This window comes from Chiloscyllium plagiosum, unplaced genomic scaffold (assembly GCF_037043375.1).
Source record: "Chiloscyllium plagiosum isolate Xiang-an unplaced genomic scaffold, Cpla_swu_hap1 HiC_scaffold_12, whole genome shotgun sequence".
Lineage (NCBI taxonomy): Eukaryota > Metazoa > Chordata > Chondrichthyes > Orectolobiformes > Hemiscylliidae > Chiloscyllium > Chiloscyllium plagiosum.
In genome coordinates, this window is record NW_028270150.1 from 46,189,507 (window position 1) to 46,206,849 (window position 17,343).

General features: G+C 44.1%; 1 protein-coding gene across 7 annotated transcripts in view; it reads right to left on the reverse strand.

The window, feature by feature from the left end:
* Positions 1-17,343, reverse strand: part of spag17 (sperm associated antigen 17) — a 228,948-nt gene that overhangs the window by 32,572 nt on the left and 179,033 nt on the right. For 4 of the 7 annotated variants that reach the window (XM_087992764.1, XM_087992765.1, XM_043700962.2 and 1 more), the window contains exons 45-48: positions 15,621-15,726; positions 13,283-13,396; positions 4,999-5,124; positions 4,209-4,331 (exon numbers count right to left, since the gene is read on the reverse strand). In XM_087992764.1, the coding sequence (XP_087848890.1) occupies positions 4,209-4,331; positions 4,999-5,124; positions 13,283-13,396; positions 15,621-15,726 (469 nt within the window). Of the gene's footprint in view, positions 1-4,208; positions 4,332-4,998; positions 5,125-13,282; positions 13,397-15,620; positions 15,727-17,343 lie in introns of those variants that run through there. The other 3 variants (XM_087992766.1, XM_087992768.1, XM_087992767.1) reach the window with 3 other exon arrangements.

Sequence of the window (17,343 nt, forward strand, 5' to 3'; positions counted from 1 at the left end):
GATCCGGCTGAGACAAGGTGGGGGGAGGGGGGATGAAGAAACTGGTGAAGTCCAAGTTCATCCCCTGCGGTTGGAGGGTTCCCAGTCGGAAGATAAGACGCTCCTCCTCCGACCGTCGGGTTGTTGTGGTTTGGCGGTGGATGAGTCCAATGACCTGCATATCCTCGGTGGAGTGGGAGGGGGAGTTGAAATGCTGTGCCACAGGTTGGTTGGGTTGGTTCGTCCGGGTGGCCCAGAGGTGCTCTCTGAATCGCTCCGCAAGTAGGCGGCCTGTCTCCCCAATATAGAGGAGGCCACACCGGCTGCAGCGGATGCAGTAGATGATGTGGGTGGAGGTGCAGGTGAATCTGTGGCGGATATGGAGGTTTCCCTTGGGGCCTTGGAGAGAAGTGAGGGGGGAGGTGTGGGCGCAAGTGTTGCACCTCCTGCGGTTGCAAGGGAAGGTGCCGGGAGTGGTGGTTGGGTCGGTGGGGGGTGTGGATCTGACAAGGGAGTCGCGGAGGGAGTGGTCTCTACGGAAAGCTGATAGGGGAGGGGAGGGAAATATATCCTTGGTGCTGGGGTCTGTTTGGAGGTGGCGGAAGTGACGGCGGATGATGCGCTGTACATGGAGATTGGTGGGGTGGTAGGTGAGGACCAGTGGGGTTCTGTCCTGGTGGCGGTTGGAGGGGCGGGGCTCAAGGGCGGAGGAGCGGGAAGTGGAGGAGATGCGGTGGAGGGCACCGTCGACCACGTCGGGGGGGAAATTGCGGTCCTTGAAGAAGGAGGCCATCTGTGTTGTACGTATTTTGAACTGGTCCTCCTGGGAGCAGATGCGGCGGAGACGAAGGAATTGGGAGAATGGGATGGCGTTTTTACAGGGGGCAGGATGGGAGGAGGTGTAGTCCAGGTAGCTGTGGGAGTCGGTAGGTTTGTAGTAGATGTCCGTATTGATTCGGTCGCCTGAGATAGAAACAGAAAGGTCTAGGAAGGGGAGGGAGGAGTCCGAGACTGTCCAGGTGAATTTGAGGTCGGGGTGGAAGGTGTTAGTGTAGTGGATGAACTGTTCAACCTCCTTGTGGGAGCACGAGGTAGCGCCGATACAGTCATCAATGTAGCGAAGAAAAAGATGGGGGGTGGGGCCAGTGTAGTTGCGGAAGATGGATTGTTCCACATACCCTACGAAGAGGCAGGCATAGCTGGGGCCCATGCGGGTGCCCATGGCTACTCCTTTTGTTTGGAGAAAGTGGGAGGATTGGAAAGAAAAGTTGTTCAGGGTGAGGACCAGTTCGGTTAGTCGAAGGAGGGTGTCGGTGGAAGGGTACTGGGTGGTACGGCGGGAAAGGAAGAAGCGGAGTGCTTTGAGTCCTTCGTGATGGGGGATGGAGGTGAACAGGGACTGGATGTCCATGGTGAAGATGAGGCGTTGGGGACCGGGGAAGCGGAAATCCTGGAGGAGGTGGAGGGCGTGGATGGTGTCACGAACGTAGGTGGGGAGTTCTTGGACTAATGGGGACAGGACCGTGTCGAGGTATGCCGAGATGAGTTCGGTTGGGCAGGAGCAGGCTGAGACGATGGGTCGTCCGGGGCAGTCAGGTTTGTGGATTTTGGGCAGGAGGGCTCCCACAGCTACCTGGACTACACCTCCTCCCATCCTGCCCCCTGTAAAAACGCCATCCCATTCTCCCAATTCCTTCGTCTCCGCCGCATCTGCTCCCAGGAGGACCAGTTCAAAATACGTACAACACAGATGGCCTCCTTCTTCAAGGACCGCAATTTCCCCCCCGACGTGGTCGACGGTGCCCTCCACCGCATCTCCTCCACTTCCCGCTCCTCCGCCCTTGAGCCCCGCCCCTCCAACCGCCACCAGGACAGAACCCCACTGGTCCTCACCTACCACCCCACCAATCTCCATGTACAGCGCATCATCCGCCGTCACTTCCGCCACCTCCAAACAGACCCCAGCACCAAGGATATATTTCCCTCCCCTCCCCTATCAGCTTTCCGTAGAGACCACTCCCTCCGCGACTCCCTTGTCAGATCCACACCCCCCACCGACCCAACCTCCACTCCCGGCACCTTCCCTTGCAACCGCAGGAGGTGCAACACTTGCGCCCACACCTCCCCCCTCACTTCTCTCCAAGGCCCCAAGGGAAACTTCCATATCCGCCACAGATTCACCTGCACCTCCACCCACATCATCTACTGCATCCGCTGCAGCCGGTGTGGCCTCCTTTATATTGGGGAGACAGGCCGCCTACTTGCGGAGCGATTCAGAGAGCACCTCTGGGCCACCCGGACGAACCAACCCAACCAACCTGTGGCACAGCATTTCAACTCCCCCTCCCACTCCACCGAGGATATGCAGGTCATTGGACTCATCCACCGCCAAACCACAACAACCCGACGGTCGGAGGAGGAGCGTCTTATCTTCCGACTGGGAACCCTCCAACCGCAGGGGATGAACTTGGACTTCACCAGTTTCTTCATCCCCCCTCCCCCCACCTTGTCTCAGCCGGATCCCTCCAGCCCGGCACCGCCTTCCTGACCTGCAGTCTTCTTCTTGACCTCTCCGCCTCCATCCTACTCCGACCTATCACCCTCACCTTGACCTCTTTCCACCTATCACATTTCCAACTCCCCTCCTCCAAGTCCCTCCTCCCTACCTTTTATCTTCTCCTGCTGAACACTCTCTGCTCATTCCTGAAGAAGGGCCTGTGCCCGAAACGTCGAATCTCCTGTTCCCTGGATGCTGCCTGACCTGCTGTGCTGTTCCAGCAATAAAGTTCCAACTTTGATCTCCAGCATCTGCAGACCTCACTTTCTCCTCCAATAAGATCCAGACAATGTCTAGGCTCGAGCTGACAAGTGGCAAGTAAAATTCACGCCACATAAATACCAGGCAATGACCATCTCCAATAAGATGCAATCCAATAAGACTACTCCTTGACATTCAATGGTAGTGCCATCACTGAATTCCCCACTGTCAACATCCTGGAGGTTATCATTGACCAGAAACTTAATTGAACTTACCACACAACCACAAGTGACTACAAGAACAGGTCAGAGGCTAGGAATAATGCAAGGAGCAACTCACCTCCTAACAGCCCAAAGCCTGCCCACCATCTGCAAGGCACAAGTGAGGAATGTGATGGAATGCTTCCCACTTTCCTGAATGGTGCAACTTCAATAGCACTCAATGCTTGACTCCATCCAGGATAAAGCAGACTGCTTGATTGGCATTACATCCACAAGCATCCATTCCCTTCACCACCAACGCTCAGCAGCAGCAGGAGCAATGTGTACAATTTACAAGATGCCCCGCAGAAATTCACCAAAGATCCTCAGACAACACCTTCCAAACCAATAGCCACTTCCATCTAGAAGGACAAGGGCAGCAAACATCATGGAAGTACCATCACCTGCAAGTTCCCCTCCCAGCCACTCACCATCCCGATTTAGGATATATTATCATTCCTTCACTGTCGCTGGGTCAACATCCTGGAATTCTCTCTCTAAGGGCATTATGGCTCTTCCTACAGCACATGAATTGCGTTGATTCAAGAAGACAGCTCACCATCACTTTCTCAAAGGCAGCTTGGGTCAGGCAACAATTGCTGGCCAATCAGCACTGTCCATGTCCAAGAGAATAAAAACAAAGGACTTGGAGATGGAGTTGGCATTCCATTGACTCCTAAAGAAGGGCATTGTTCTGACACATTAGACGAAGAGTGATATCAGAATCAAGCGTTCAGGTGTGGTCATCAGCAGCCATTACCCTTGCTCAATGTGTGGATGTTCAATCATGCAAGATGACAGCAAACTGAGGGAGCCCCTCTCCACAACTGACAGTCTGTCCACACTGGTTAACTATTTGGACTAAGCTGACTGTCTGATCTCAACTGGAACTGACATAATTGCAGCCCAGGCAGGAATAGGCCCTGAAATGGTCAGTCATTGTTCACCTAAGGGCCTAAGTTGACAGTGGAATAGGAATGTAGAACTTCAGCCTTCCCAACTGGAACTATCATTGCAGAGGTAGGAAGATGATGAGATTCTGGCTGAACCAACCTCTATAATTAAGTTCCCTTCCCTCCTCTGGACTTTAACATTCTGCCCAATGTCATGAACAAATAAAAGGAGAGGCAATTTTATGATTCTTCTGTAAAAAAAAGTCCCAAAATACCAACTTACAATAATAATCTAATGAATTAATTCAAGATTCTTACTTGGAGCAGAATGACATGAAGGTGTCATTGTCTGTGGCTGTTGAACATTGAGTCTCATTGGATAAGTTGCTTTTGCCTCTGTTTCACAAGTAGAGGTTTGATTAAGGAGCCTGTTACAAGTATCTGATGAGCAAACAGAAGCAGAAATTTTATTTTCAAAGATTCCTGCTGCAATGAAAATATTATACAAAACATATAAAATTGCACACTTAGCTAATTGACATTTGTAAACTGAAATCAGAATATCTCAGGCAGATATATTGATGGGTGTCTCAGGTAACTCATTAGAGAACAAGATTTGTAGATCAGATCATCATGACACATTTGGAGGCCATCAGGTAAAATTTGCAACAATATCGGTCAAGGTGTTTAGTGGCTAAATTCAGCAAAGGTAGGTGTCAGGATTGGGAGGTTAGAGACTGTTACAGAAAATGAATATAAATCTGAATGGGCATAGTGAGCTCCCACCACTGGCCTATAATAATCATGATATGCTGTTTGAAATATTGTGGCACTGGATTTTCTGTGAACAATATCACAAAAAGTTTGTACATATTTTCTTCTTTTCTTTCCCTTAGTTTCTTGGCACATTTAGTGCATGCTAAATTCCATAATAACCATGGTAGATTTCCATTTTCCACCGACGTAACATATTATTTGGAAAGTCAAAATAGAGTAAAGAAAACAGTGAAGTCTTTGTTGAAGAAATAACTGGGATTGGTGTGAACACAACTTAGCAGCAGTTTTGAGTTTTCTGGTCAATTCATAAATGAATTAAAAAATAATTTACCTGGAGGGGAGTGCTGACACTGAGAGATTACTGCCTGTTGGATTGCATTGTTTGAACTTTGGAGGTTGCATGTATCTGTTTCTGTTCCGTGAAATGGCATTGGATATATTGGTCTATTGCTAACATCTGAAAGAAATAAATTAAAAATGATGCTTGTGTATGAAGAGTGTCTGTTATCCTAGATGCCTATTCATTTAAAAAATATTCTTTTAAGGAACTTTTATTTTGCTGTTCTTCTATTCAGGCTATTCATCCTTGCATCCAGATGATACTGATAGGCTTGTGAGATTCACGTACGTCCCCAGTTTCATTGTTACATTGCTTTACCCTCTTTCTCCTTAATTTTTCATCAGGAGCACTCCCTATCCATTGGCTTCCATCATTTGTGCCCTTTGATTGCTTTATCAATTATTTATCTGTTTTATCTAAATGTGACCATTATTCTCCAGATTTTCATTTCTCAGGTATTGTTTGTGCATTTCTTTAACACAGAATGGGTGGGTTTCCTCCGGGTGCTCTGGTTTCCTCCCACAGTCCAAAGATGTGCAGGTTAGGTGAATTGGCCATACTAAATTGCCCGTAGTGTTAGGTAAGGGGTAAATGTAGGGGTATGGGTGGGTTTCGCTTCGGCGGGTCGGTGTGGACTTGTTGGGCCGAAGGGACTGTTTCCACACTGTAATCTAATCTAATCTAATCTAAAGAATCTTCCCTGTAATTCCTCTAACCTTCCTAAATGCACCTTGCCACCAAAGTTTTGCACTATTTTGGAGGCTTAGGAAATTAAATGTCCCTCAGCAACCAACATTTCCATGATATATTTATCTGAATTCTGATTTGAATAATTTCGAAGACAGGAAGTTTATTCTCTATTGTATCTGATGTGTTGCTGGTCTTCAACCTCTGACAATGGTTTGCCTGGATTACTATTGTTAATTTTGGTTGTTTGATCATGAGAGCTTTCTTATATGCATCCTAATTATTGCACCAGAAGTGATCTACTTCCACAAAATTATTTCTGAGTTCTCAGGCACGGACCGGAAATGTTAATTCTGATTCCTCTGCACAAATGCTGCCAGACCTGCTGAGCTTTTCCAGCAGTTTCTGCTTTTGTTTCCGATTTATTTAGCATCTGCAGTTCTTTTATTTTTTATCCACTAATTTATATTCATACATTAATTATTCATACTTTCGCTACTTTGGACTTAAAATCAATTTTATTTTTCCCCTGTATTTATGGTAAAAGCAAATTGCTTTGCTACCAAAAATATAGAAGTATGTTCGCAACATCACAGAACTAATTGTTCAAAAACAAAGTTGCCAAACATGTTAATTTCCAGATTGAAGAAAAGGTGTTGGATTTTGCTTTGAAAATACTGGTGAGGCAAAAAGATTCACCAAAACATTAGGGAATATATCAAACAGCAACCTATGAACATACAAACATGCACTGTTAAATGTGATGGTCCACAAATTATAGTCCATTTTACTCTGCCCTCTGTTCAGATGAGTTATTCAAGTAACACCTTGGGGGACTATTATTGAAATACACATAAATGTATGAAGTTATAGCCCTTATTATGTCCTGCTAACATAAAAAAAAGTAAATGCGAGAGCATTTTTTTTGTGGTTTTTCACGGTGTGGTAAAACTTATTTCTTGCCAAAGGACCTCTCTGACACTGAAAACCTAATGCTACTAGGGTGATAGCTCAAGTTTTTAAAATTCAATTCGTCTTGAATTCATTTAACTAAGAAAACCATTTAATTTGACTTTTTCCTATGTGGCTTTGTTTTCTGTTTCTGGCAAGTTCCATTTTTCTTTCTTTTTATTTTATTTTCTGTACATAATTTATATCTGGCTTATTCTTTGGGATTTCCACTTCCTGGGTTAGATTCTGTGAGGCTATAGTTGATGAATGATTAGATTCCCGACAGTGTGGAAACAGGCCCTTTGCCCCAATGAGTCCACATCAGCCCTCCGAAGAGTAACCCATCCAGACTCATTTCCCTCTGATTAATGCACCTAACACTATGGGCAATTTAGCATGGCCAATTCACTTGACCTGCACATCTTTGGACTGTGGGAGGAAACCGGAGCACCCGAAGGAAACACGCAGACACAGGGAGAATGTGCAAACTCCACACAGACAGTTGCATAAGGCTGGAATTGAACCCAGGTTCTTGGCACTGTGAGACAGCAGTACTAACCACTGAGCCACCGTGCCGCCCCAGGGGAGTCAACGTTTCAGGTCGGAACCTTCCATCGGTCCCGACCTGAAACATTGACTCCCCTGTACCTCTGATGCTGCTTGACCTGCTGTGTTTTTTCCAGCTCCACACTTTATCGACTCTTGACTTTCCAGCATCTGCAGTCCTCGCCATCTCCAAGAGGTTGACTAAATGTAACATCAGGGAGTCTCAGCAAACTTGAAATCAATGTGAATTGGTAGAAAACTCTCCATTGTTTGAAGTCATGCCTAGCACAAAGTTTGGCGGTTGTGGTTGTTGAACTTCACCAACACATTCTACCCTGACTTTAAATTCACCTGGACCATCTCTGACCATCTCCCTCCCCTTCCTGGACCACTCCATCTCCATTAATGACGACTGACTTGACACTGACATTTTTTACAAACTCACCGACTCCCACAACTACCTGGATTATACCTCTTCCCACCCTTCCTCCTGCAAAAATGCTATCCTGTATTCCCAAGTCCTCCGCTTCTGCCGCATCTGCTCCCACAGAACACAGAATTGTCTTCTTTAGAGACCACAATTTCCCTTCCCACGTGGTTAAAGATGTCCTCCAACGCATCTCATCCACATCCTGCCCCTCCGCCCTCAAACCCCACCCCTCCAACCATAACAAGAACAGAACGCCCCTGGTGCTCATCTTCCACCCTACCAACCTTTGCATAAACCAAATCATCCGACGACATTTCCGCCACCGCCAAACGGACCCCACCACCAGGGATATATTTCCCTCCCTACCCCTCTCCGCCTTCCGCAAAGACCGTTCCCTCCGTGACTACCTGGTCAGGTCCACACCCCCCAACAACCCACCCTCCTTTCCGAGCACCCTCCCCTGCCACCGTAGAAATTGCAAAACCTGCGCCCACACCACCTCCCTCACCTCCATCCACGGCCCCAAAGGAGCCGTCCATATCCATCAAAGTTTCACCTGCACATCCACCAATATCATTGCTCCCAATGTGGTCTCCTCTACATTGGAGAGACTGGACGCCTTTTTGCAGAGCGGTTTAGGGAACATCTCCGGGACACCTGCACCAATCAACCACACCGCCCGTGGCCCAACATTTCATCTACCCCTCCTACACTGCCGTGGACATGCAGGTCCTGGGCCTCTTCCACTGCCGTTCCCTCACCACCCGACGCCTGGAGGAAGAACGCCTCATCTTCCGCCTCAGAACACTTCAACCACACGGTATAAATGTGGATTTCACCAGTTTCCTCATTTCCCCTTCCCCCACCTCACCCCAGCTCCAGCCTTCCAGCTCAGCACCACCCTCATGGCCTGTCCTACCTGCCTATCTTCCTTTCCACCTATCCACTCCACCCCCCTCTCTGACCTAACACCTCCATCCCCACACACATTCACCTATGGTACTCTATGCTACTTTCTCCTATCACCTCCACCCCCCTCTCATTTATCTCTCCACCCTGCAGGCTCCCTGCCTCTATTCCTGATGAAGGGCTTTTGCCTGAAACGTCGATTTTCCTGTTCCTCGGTTGCTGCCTGACCTGCTGTGCTTTTCCAGCACCATTCTAATCTGGACAGTTGTTGATGGATAGCTATCTAAGACCTACTGCATTGCTGCAAAGGATGTTTGGGGTAGATGTGTTCAATCAATCTGTTTTGAAATGCTATTACACACCTCTGTAACAGGTGGATTTGAACCCGGACCTCTTGGTTCAGAGGTAGGGATACTTCCACCATGCCACAAAAGCCGTAAGAGATTTTTAGAGTAGATATTTTATAATCAACCCGATCAGACATGTTAAGGCTCACCTCTGAACCCAGGTCTCCTGATCCTGAGGTAGAGACACTAACGCCGCAATATTGGTAGTATTCTAGGCCGAAGCACCTTCAGCAGCTTCATAATTTACCATCCCTCCATCATTAGCTGAAGAGTGGAGTGTTTGCTGAACTCTGTAGTGGGCACTACCAAGACTGATGTAAGCAGACCACAAAGAGGCCCAATGGGTTGCTGGACCAGGTAAATTGGGGGCATTTGCCAAGGGCATTTTTATCTTAAAGAGGGATGATGTAGGGGCTGTGTTTAATGGATATGTGGATAGGAAGGCAGGGTGGTTTTATCTTCTGATGGGGTGACCCTGATGGGAGAAGGGTGCCTTTCAAAGGTAGCACCATTTTCCTTCTTGGCATTTTAAAAATGATAGAGGGAACAAAAAAATGGGTGTCCACCGCTCACATGCCAAGCATGTCATGGTATAAGGAGGGTATTAGTGCATTTAATTGACCTTCATGATTTATTTATATTTGGTGGGTGAGCATATTATGGTCTCCATTTTATAGCGATGTGCTCAGGAGTGCATGTGGTAAGGTGCTGGGCTGGGGCTTGCTCTGTTTTACATGCCCGTATGCTGAAAGGTTGCATTTTTTGTGAATGTCCTCACCACATGGCACAGAGATAGCAATTGTGCATAGCTTGGCAGTGGAAGGCAGCTGCCTGGACCAAAGATGGCATTGTTCATGTAATGTCAGTGGATAGGGATGAGTCAAATTCCTTACTGTTGATTGACTGAAATAGTGGAAATTTCCCCTCCTGCTAAGAAGTTCATTAAAATCATTTCAATACGAAATTTAGAATTTTGAAAGAAAGCACCTCACCCAGACCCCTCCTCCTACCCTATCCCTTAAACCCTGAATTTCCAACTGCTAACCCAACGGGCCTGCACATCCTTGAACACTATGGGCAAATTAGCTAACCTGCACATATTTGAACTGTGAGAGCAAACCAGAGCAACCAGAAGAAACCCACGCAGACATGGGGAGAATGTGCAAACTCCACACAGACAATTGCCTGAGGGTGGAATCAAATCTGGGTTCCTGGTGCTGTGAGGCAGCAGTGCTAGCCACTGACCCACCATGACACCTTGTCACTGACCCTGTCTGCTGGTAACAATTACTCATTTGCTGAACACACCAAGCAGAAGCATGTAATGTCCACTGTATTGTTTTTCACATCAGCACAGAATGCAGAGGTAATATTTAAGCAATTAGGAGAGTTGGGTAAGAAAGAGAACCAAAACTAATTGAGATAAATATGTTTAATCAACTCAATAAAAGTTGCTGGACAAATGATATGTCACAGCTGCAATACGTGGTGGCTCTAGATACAATGGCAAACCACGACAACCACATCTGTGGTAAGCGTCGGTAGCTTGAGAAGGCCAAACTGCAGATATTACATGCATCAGAGAGATTTTTGTAGGCTGCCAAACCATACTGATAATGTAAATTCTGGATTAGTGGTGCTGGAAGAGCACAGCAGTTCAGGCACCATCCAAGGAGAAGCGAAATCGATGTTTCGGGCAGAAGTTCTTCATCAGGATTATTTGCTGCTCCTTGGATGCTGCCTGAACTGCTGTGCACTTCCAGCACCACTAATCCAAAATCTGGTTTCCAGCATCTGCAGTCATTGTTATTACCACCTTGATAATGTAAATGCCAGTATAAATCAGGAAACTGCAGCTGTGTGCATTGACGAGAGAGCACAGTCATCATAGGGAACTTCAATTAACATGTAGGCTGTGTAAGTTTAATTTATACTAATGTTATAGAGGATATATTTTTCAAATGTATGCACAATGGTTTTCTAGAACACTACTTATCGGACCCAACTAGGAACAGGTATTCCAAATCAGTATTGTGGAATGAGAATAAGCTTGTTGTAAAGGAACAATTAAGAAAGCATGATTACATTATGATTTGGAGGTGCCGGTGTTGGACTGGAGTGTACAAAGTTAAAAATCAAACACAAGGTTATAGTACAACTGGTTTATTTGGAAATACTAGCTTTCCGAACACTGCTCCTTTATCAGGTGGTTGTGTAGTATAAGGTTATAGGACACAGAATTTATAGCAAAAGTTTACAGTGTGATGTAACTGAAATTATATATTGAAAAAGACCTGGATTGTTTGTTAAGTCTCTCATCTTTTAGAAGGGACATGTTGGTTTCAGTTCTTTGATAGGTAAATTCCAGGACTTTCTCAAAGTTACATTCTCAAGTGAACTTTAACAATAGGTGCCATGTTGGCCCAGATAATGCATTGAAGGTGTGAGGTGCCCTGTGTGAGGCTGTCTGTGCCCCAATGTTCAGACTGATTCTAATCTAAGATAGGGATTTACAGAATCTTACATGGATTCATGCAAATTAAAGTGTAATTCCGCAAGTACAATTCACCTCACAAACTTGTGTGTGTGAGCGCGCGCGGAGGAGTTAGGAGTGTCTGTGGGAGAGTGTGTGTATGTGTGTGACTGTGAGTAAAGGTGGTATAAGTCTGTGAGAAGGTGTGTGAGTGTGGGGGGTGCATGTGTGAGCATATGAGAGAGAGTCTGCGTGAGTATATGCGTCTGCAGGAGGATGTGTGTGTGTGCTTGTACATGTGTCTGTATGTGTGTATGTGTGAAGTAGTGCAGTGGGGTCACCTGTAGTGTGAGGTGAACCTAAGGTTCCAGTTGATGCCATCCACATGGGTCCTGAGCTTGGCTATCAGCCCCTGCTCGGCCATTTACATTAAATTTGAAAGTGCTCTGGTCTTAAATCCAAAGAAAGGTAACATGGATGATTGAGAAACTATATTAAAAGGTTTTCAGATAAACAGGCAATGGCTAATATTTAAATAACTAAAAAACAGTATACAACAAAAAAAAAATCCTTTAATGCATGAAAACCTATCAAACAAAATTTTCAAACTATGGCTCATGAAAGACATCAAGACCTGAATTAAATCAAAAAAGCTCATAAAGATACCAAAGAAATAGTAAGCCCAAGGATTGGGAAGATGTTAGAATCCTGCTCCAGAGAGTTCACTCTTTATATCTGTGATATAAACAGCAATAGAAAGAGAAAGGAAACTGGTGTATATTTGAGATAATTGCCCATTTATAACAAACTCCTCTGTGAATATTTATTGGTTTACATTTTTTTCATTCTCTTTTAATTTATTTAATTATTCAACATGATCCCGAATGTTTATTATCTTAAATGGTTACATTTATATTTTAAAACATGGTTCAGACATTATCAGCCTTTTAAAATGATTAAACTTGATGAGTTTTCAACCTGATTCTGATATCATTATCTGACTTAGTTAAATTTAACTTTGTAACATGATCTTGTTCATGTCTGCCTTCTTATATATTTTTTTCAAATTTCTATAACTTCTTAATATGATCCATTCATATTTATGTTTTTAAAAATTTTGAAAATAACCATGAGTATCAAAATTATGTACTTTTAAAAAAACCTTGTGAGCGTGCCTTTTGCCAATGTCACTTTGGATTTAGAGAGTTGGCTTCTACTCACACCACCATACGTCTTATCCTTTACACCTCCATTAAAGTAATATGCAATCTCAGAAAAGTTATGAGTAATAGCTTCAGATTAAGTCAATTGGATTTTGTAATGCATCGAGGTACAGGCTTGGTGGTGGTGGAGGTGGAGGGCTACAAAATTGCTGAGGATTGGTGGGATGGAATGTCTTTGGCTTCACATAGCCAATACCATTTCGCTAGCACTGACCCAGGTACCCCCAGACCCCAATTACCTGTTCAGGGCAGCATCCTCCCCAGGCACCCTTTTCTTCCAGGTGCAATGTCAGCAAAGGCCCTCTGATTGACTGGGAGCAGTTCTCTGGGTGGTTGTCCATTAAAGGCAGCACAGTCTTTCCAGCAAATGATTCATTGATTGATCAGTCTATAATGCTGTTGTGAATCTGGCTAACAATTTAGACAGAGTCGCCCTTGGCTTTCTGACCTGTCTACTTGGATATCACATAAAATTAAAATTCAGTCTACTCTTTGAGCATTGATTGAGGTTAACAGTGAGAACCACTTCTTTAGTACTGACTGCAAAATTAGGGCCAATATTTACCAAAGGCATATTTTCCCAGGTAAGTAAAGAAAAAAATTAAGACTGAACACATTATTGATGAAATGTGAAAGATGAGTCACTGTAGCCTTATGCAGTCTCATCAACAATATCGTAGATTTGCAAATAGATTATTGAACAAATTACCTTCTATGGCATATTGAGAAGGAGAAATTACATGCTGCGTTGAATTATCTGTTCTTTTGTCTGTGTCTGTCCTTGTGTGAACTGGCATTGGATATGTTGATTGGTTACTAATATCTGACAAAATAAGAAATGTTAGTTAACAATGCTTTTCTGAAGCAAGAGACTGTTAGCCTATATACTTCACCTGATGAAGGAGCAATGCACTGAAAACTTGTGATTTTAAATATATCTGTTGGACTATAACCGGGTGTCATGTGACTTCTGACTTTGTCCAACCCAGTCCAACACCGGCATCTCCACAGGAAGCCTATATACTTATCATACTTGCAGAGGTGAACAATTCCAGTCAAAAGTACATTTTCTCCTTTTTCTTTATACCTAAAGTAGGAATTTGGCAATGTAAACAAAAATTAGGATTCAAACTTGTATTGGCCTGATTGTTTTTGGTTTTTTTAAAACTCCTTGCCCCTCGATGTGAACTCAATTTGTGTGCAGAGTTAGAAGGCAAAATGCCATGATGCTCTAGACAATGACATGTGGTAAGCCTGCTCTAGTTATTTTATCTTTCTCCATTTGTTTTTCAGATGTTTGTGGAATAACTCATACTAAAATACTTGAAATTAGTCCTTTATCCATACATGTATTCACATAAATCAATGTAAAATGTTGAAAATTACCGGCACAACACCTGAAAGAGCAGAGCTGAAGAACTAAACTAAAAGACACTTCATTCTGTGCTTAGTTCCATGCAAATTTAAGTAATCCAAGGTTTTATTCAATTTGTTTATGAGATTTGTCATGGGATAGGGGCATCATTTATTGCCAATCCCTAGTTGGTATTGAGAAGGTGGTGGTAAGCTGCCTTCTTAAACCACTGAAGTCCACCAAATGTGTGTGGACTCACAAAGCTGTTAGGGTGGGAGCTCCGGGATTTTGACCTTATGACAGTGAAGGAACATTGATATAGTTCCAAATAAAGTTGTGTGTGGGTTGGACGGGAACTTGCAATGTGGTTATGTTCATTTTTCATTTGCTGTTCTTGCCCTTCTGGATAGTAATGGTCATTGGTTTGGAGGTGCTGTCTGAGGAGCCTTATTAATTTCTGCAGTACATCTTGTGAATGAGACACTCTGCTGATACTGAGTTAGTGGTGGAGGGACTGCATGTTTGATGATGCTAATTGAGTTTTTCTGCTTTGACCAGCTGCAGTGATGTGCCAGTGATGTAGTTACCAGATTCTGCCCATTGAGGTGGATGTGAGCTAGCGGAGAGTGCAGGAGAAAACCTTGCTTGTTCATCCTCTGAGGGTTTAGTGACTTCTTCTTGAGATATTGAAGAGGAACTGATAGGTGAGGGACTGGTCTCTTTGGGGCAGAGGCTGCATGGTGCCATTGGTGTCTGCTTAAGAGAAGATAGGGACCAAATTGTGTAACAGGGACAGAAGGTTGAGCTTGTTAAGAACACGTCCACAGTGGTGGTAATGGGATAACAGTACAGCATAGCATAATGAAACATATTTAGTTGCCTCGACTTCGAGATTCAGGATTCTGCAGCTCAGCAGTCTCAGACCATTAGCCTTGGTAGGATGCATGTGCAATGGCAGACTTAGGGTGAACTTGAGGTAAATTACCCTTGCAGAACACAGAGGTTGATGACCTTATGGCATTACTCTGCCTTTCTTCTGCCCATGGAATTAGCACTTGGGTGGCTATTTCTGATCACACTGGCAATTTCTGGTCCTGAGGAATGAGGACAATCCTCTTCTCAACTGCCCTGTCCACCAGGATTCAAGATCCCTGTCCACAAACTAGGTTGCCAAATACCCTTTCTCAGTTACCTCCTTTCAAATTGTGGTCAAGTAACACATTTGAAATGATAGTTTCTGGCTTGCAGCATTTGAACGAGTGTGCAGCAGGGATTTAAATAAGGTTCCTCCAGCATCACTGCATGAAGACCCCAGCAGCAGTAGGCACTTTCGCTTCTGCGATCTCGTGATTTAACAAGCAGTGTCGCTTGGATGCATAATTGCAGAGGTGAACAGCGGAAGACTGATGAGACGTTGCCATGGCCCACAGAGGGGACCCTCAATTAAACTCGCCAAAAATTACACATTTCCAAAATATGGGAAAATTCAGCTCATTTTCTTCTAATCTTATCATAGTTTCACCTCAACCAAATAAAATGTTTCAGGATTTCTCTAATTCTATATACTTCAAAGTACGCCTGGAAATAAAGATGCTGAAATTTAACTTTACATGAGAATTATACTATTTCAACATAAGATAATAGTTCAAAGGAGATCAGATCAATTGATCATAGTTAAGTATCATGGGTTTACCTGCATCTCTATCAGGCGAAGCTGAAAATAAATCCTTAAATACCTCTGGAACCTTTATCTTCTGACTAATTTGAAATGACTCTGATAAATTGTCCGTATCAAGCCCCTGTACAAAATAATTTGTGATAACATAAGACTTGTACAGATTTCAGTGTTGAAGTTGAACAATGTAAAACGAACACAAGTTGAAATGTATTTGGAATGCACTGTGAATCAAGAAATATTTTAATTGAATTACTAGTTGAATTACTGCTCTATCTCATGGCCAATATTTCCTGCACAGAAGCACAGAGTAGTTACCATAATTGAACAGTGAAGGTAGAGGTGCAGAATTATTGGGTCTTAAGATTTGTTTCCATCAACTTGGCAATGCAAAAATAATGAATTAAGATCAGACCACTCTGACGCAGAGAAGTTGAGAACTATGGTGGAGACTAAAACAGAAATCAGATTTACATAGCGGGGGTGTGGGTTAAAAGATCAGAAGTCAAGTTAGGATGGGAAGAGATTGAAGGTCAAATGGAGAGGATGGCATTGATCACAGTGGGAAAGAGGGCCGAACCTTTTGCAGTGAGGTACCGAATGCAGGGTGTGTTTCTGACTCCCTTGGTCAAATGTGATGTCCTGCTAATCCTGGCTCCACAACCATATATATTTATTTAATAAAACACTTAATTTTGTTGGTTGCAGCCTAATTGGCTTTCCCAAGGTCTTGTTTTATTGCTTGGATATTTAGAGCTTAGGTCTTGATCATTTGGTCCCTTAATGGAAATTGCTGGGGCCTAACATCTGTTTCAGACATGGATATTGCAAAATTGTACTACTTCTTTTCCCAATTTGGCAGATTCTGGCTGAAGATATGTGCACGCTTCTGCCCTATCACATTAGGTTATAGTGTATTTAGAAGCCAGAGCATTTGGAGAAAAAAGTAGTGATATCTTGAAACGTATTCATATTATAGAGGAGGTGGTGTTGGTTGTCTTAAATCACATAAAAGTGGATAATCCCGAGGCCTGATTAGGTGTATCCCAGAACTTTGAGGGAAGCTAGGGAAGTGATTGCTGGGCCCCTTGCTGAGATATTTGTATCAATAGCCATGGGTGAGGTGCTGGAAGACTGGAAGGTGGCCAATGTGGTGCCATTATTTAAGAAAGGTGGTAAGGAAAACCCAAGGAACTATAGACCAGTGAGCCTGATGTCAGTAGTGGGCAAGTTTTTGGAGAGGATTCTGAGGACAGGATTTACAGGTATTTGGAAAGGCAAGGACTGATTAGGGATAGTCAACATAGCTTTGTGTGTGGAAAATCATGTTTCACTAACTTGATTGAGTTTTGAAGAAGTAACAAAGAGGATTGTTGAGGGCAGAGTGGTAAACATAATCTATATGGACTTCAGCAAGGTCTTCAACAATGTTCCACATGGTAGACTGGTTGGCGAGGTTAGATCACATGGAATTGAAGGAGAGCTAGCCATTTGGATACAAAATTGGCTTGATTCAGTGGGTGGTAGTGGAGGGTTGCTTTTCAGACTGGAAGCCTGTGGCCAACAGTGTACCGCAAGAATCGGTGCTGGCTCCACTGCTTTTTGTCATTTATGTAAATAATTTGGATGTGAAAATAGGACAAATGGGTTAGTATGTTTGCTGATGACACCAAAATTAGTGGTGTAATGAACAGTGAAGAAGGTATCTCAGGGTACAACGGGACCTTGATCAGATGGGTAA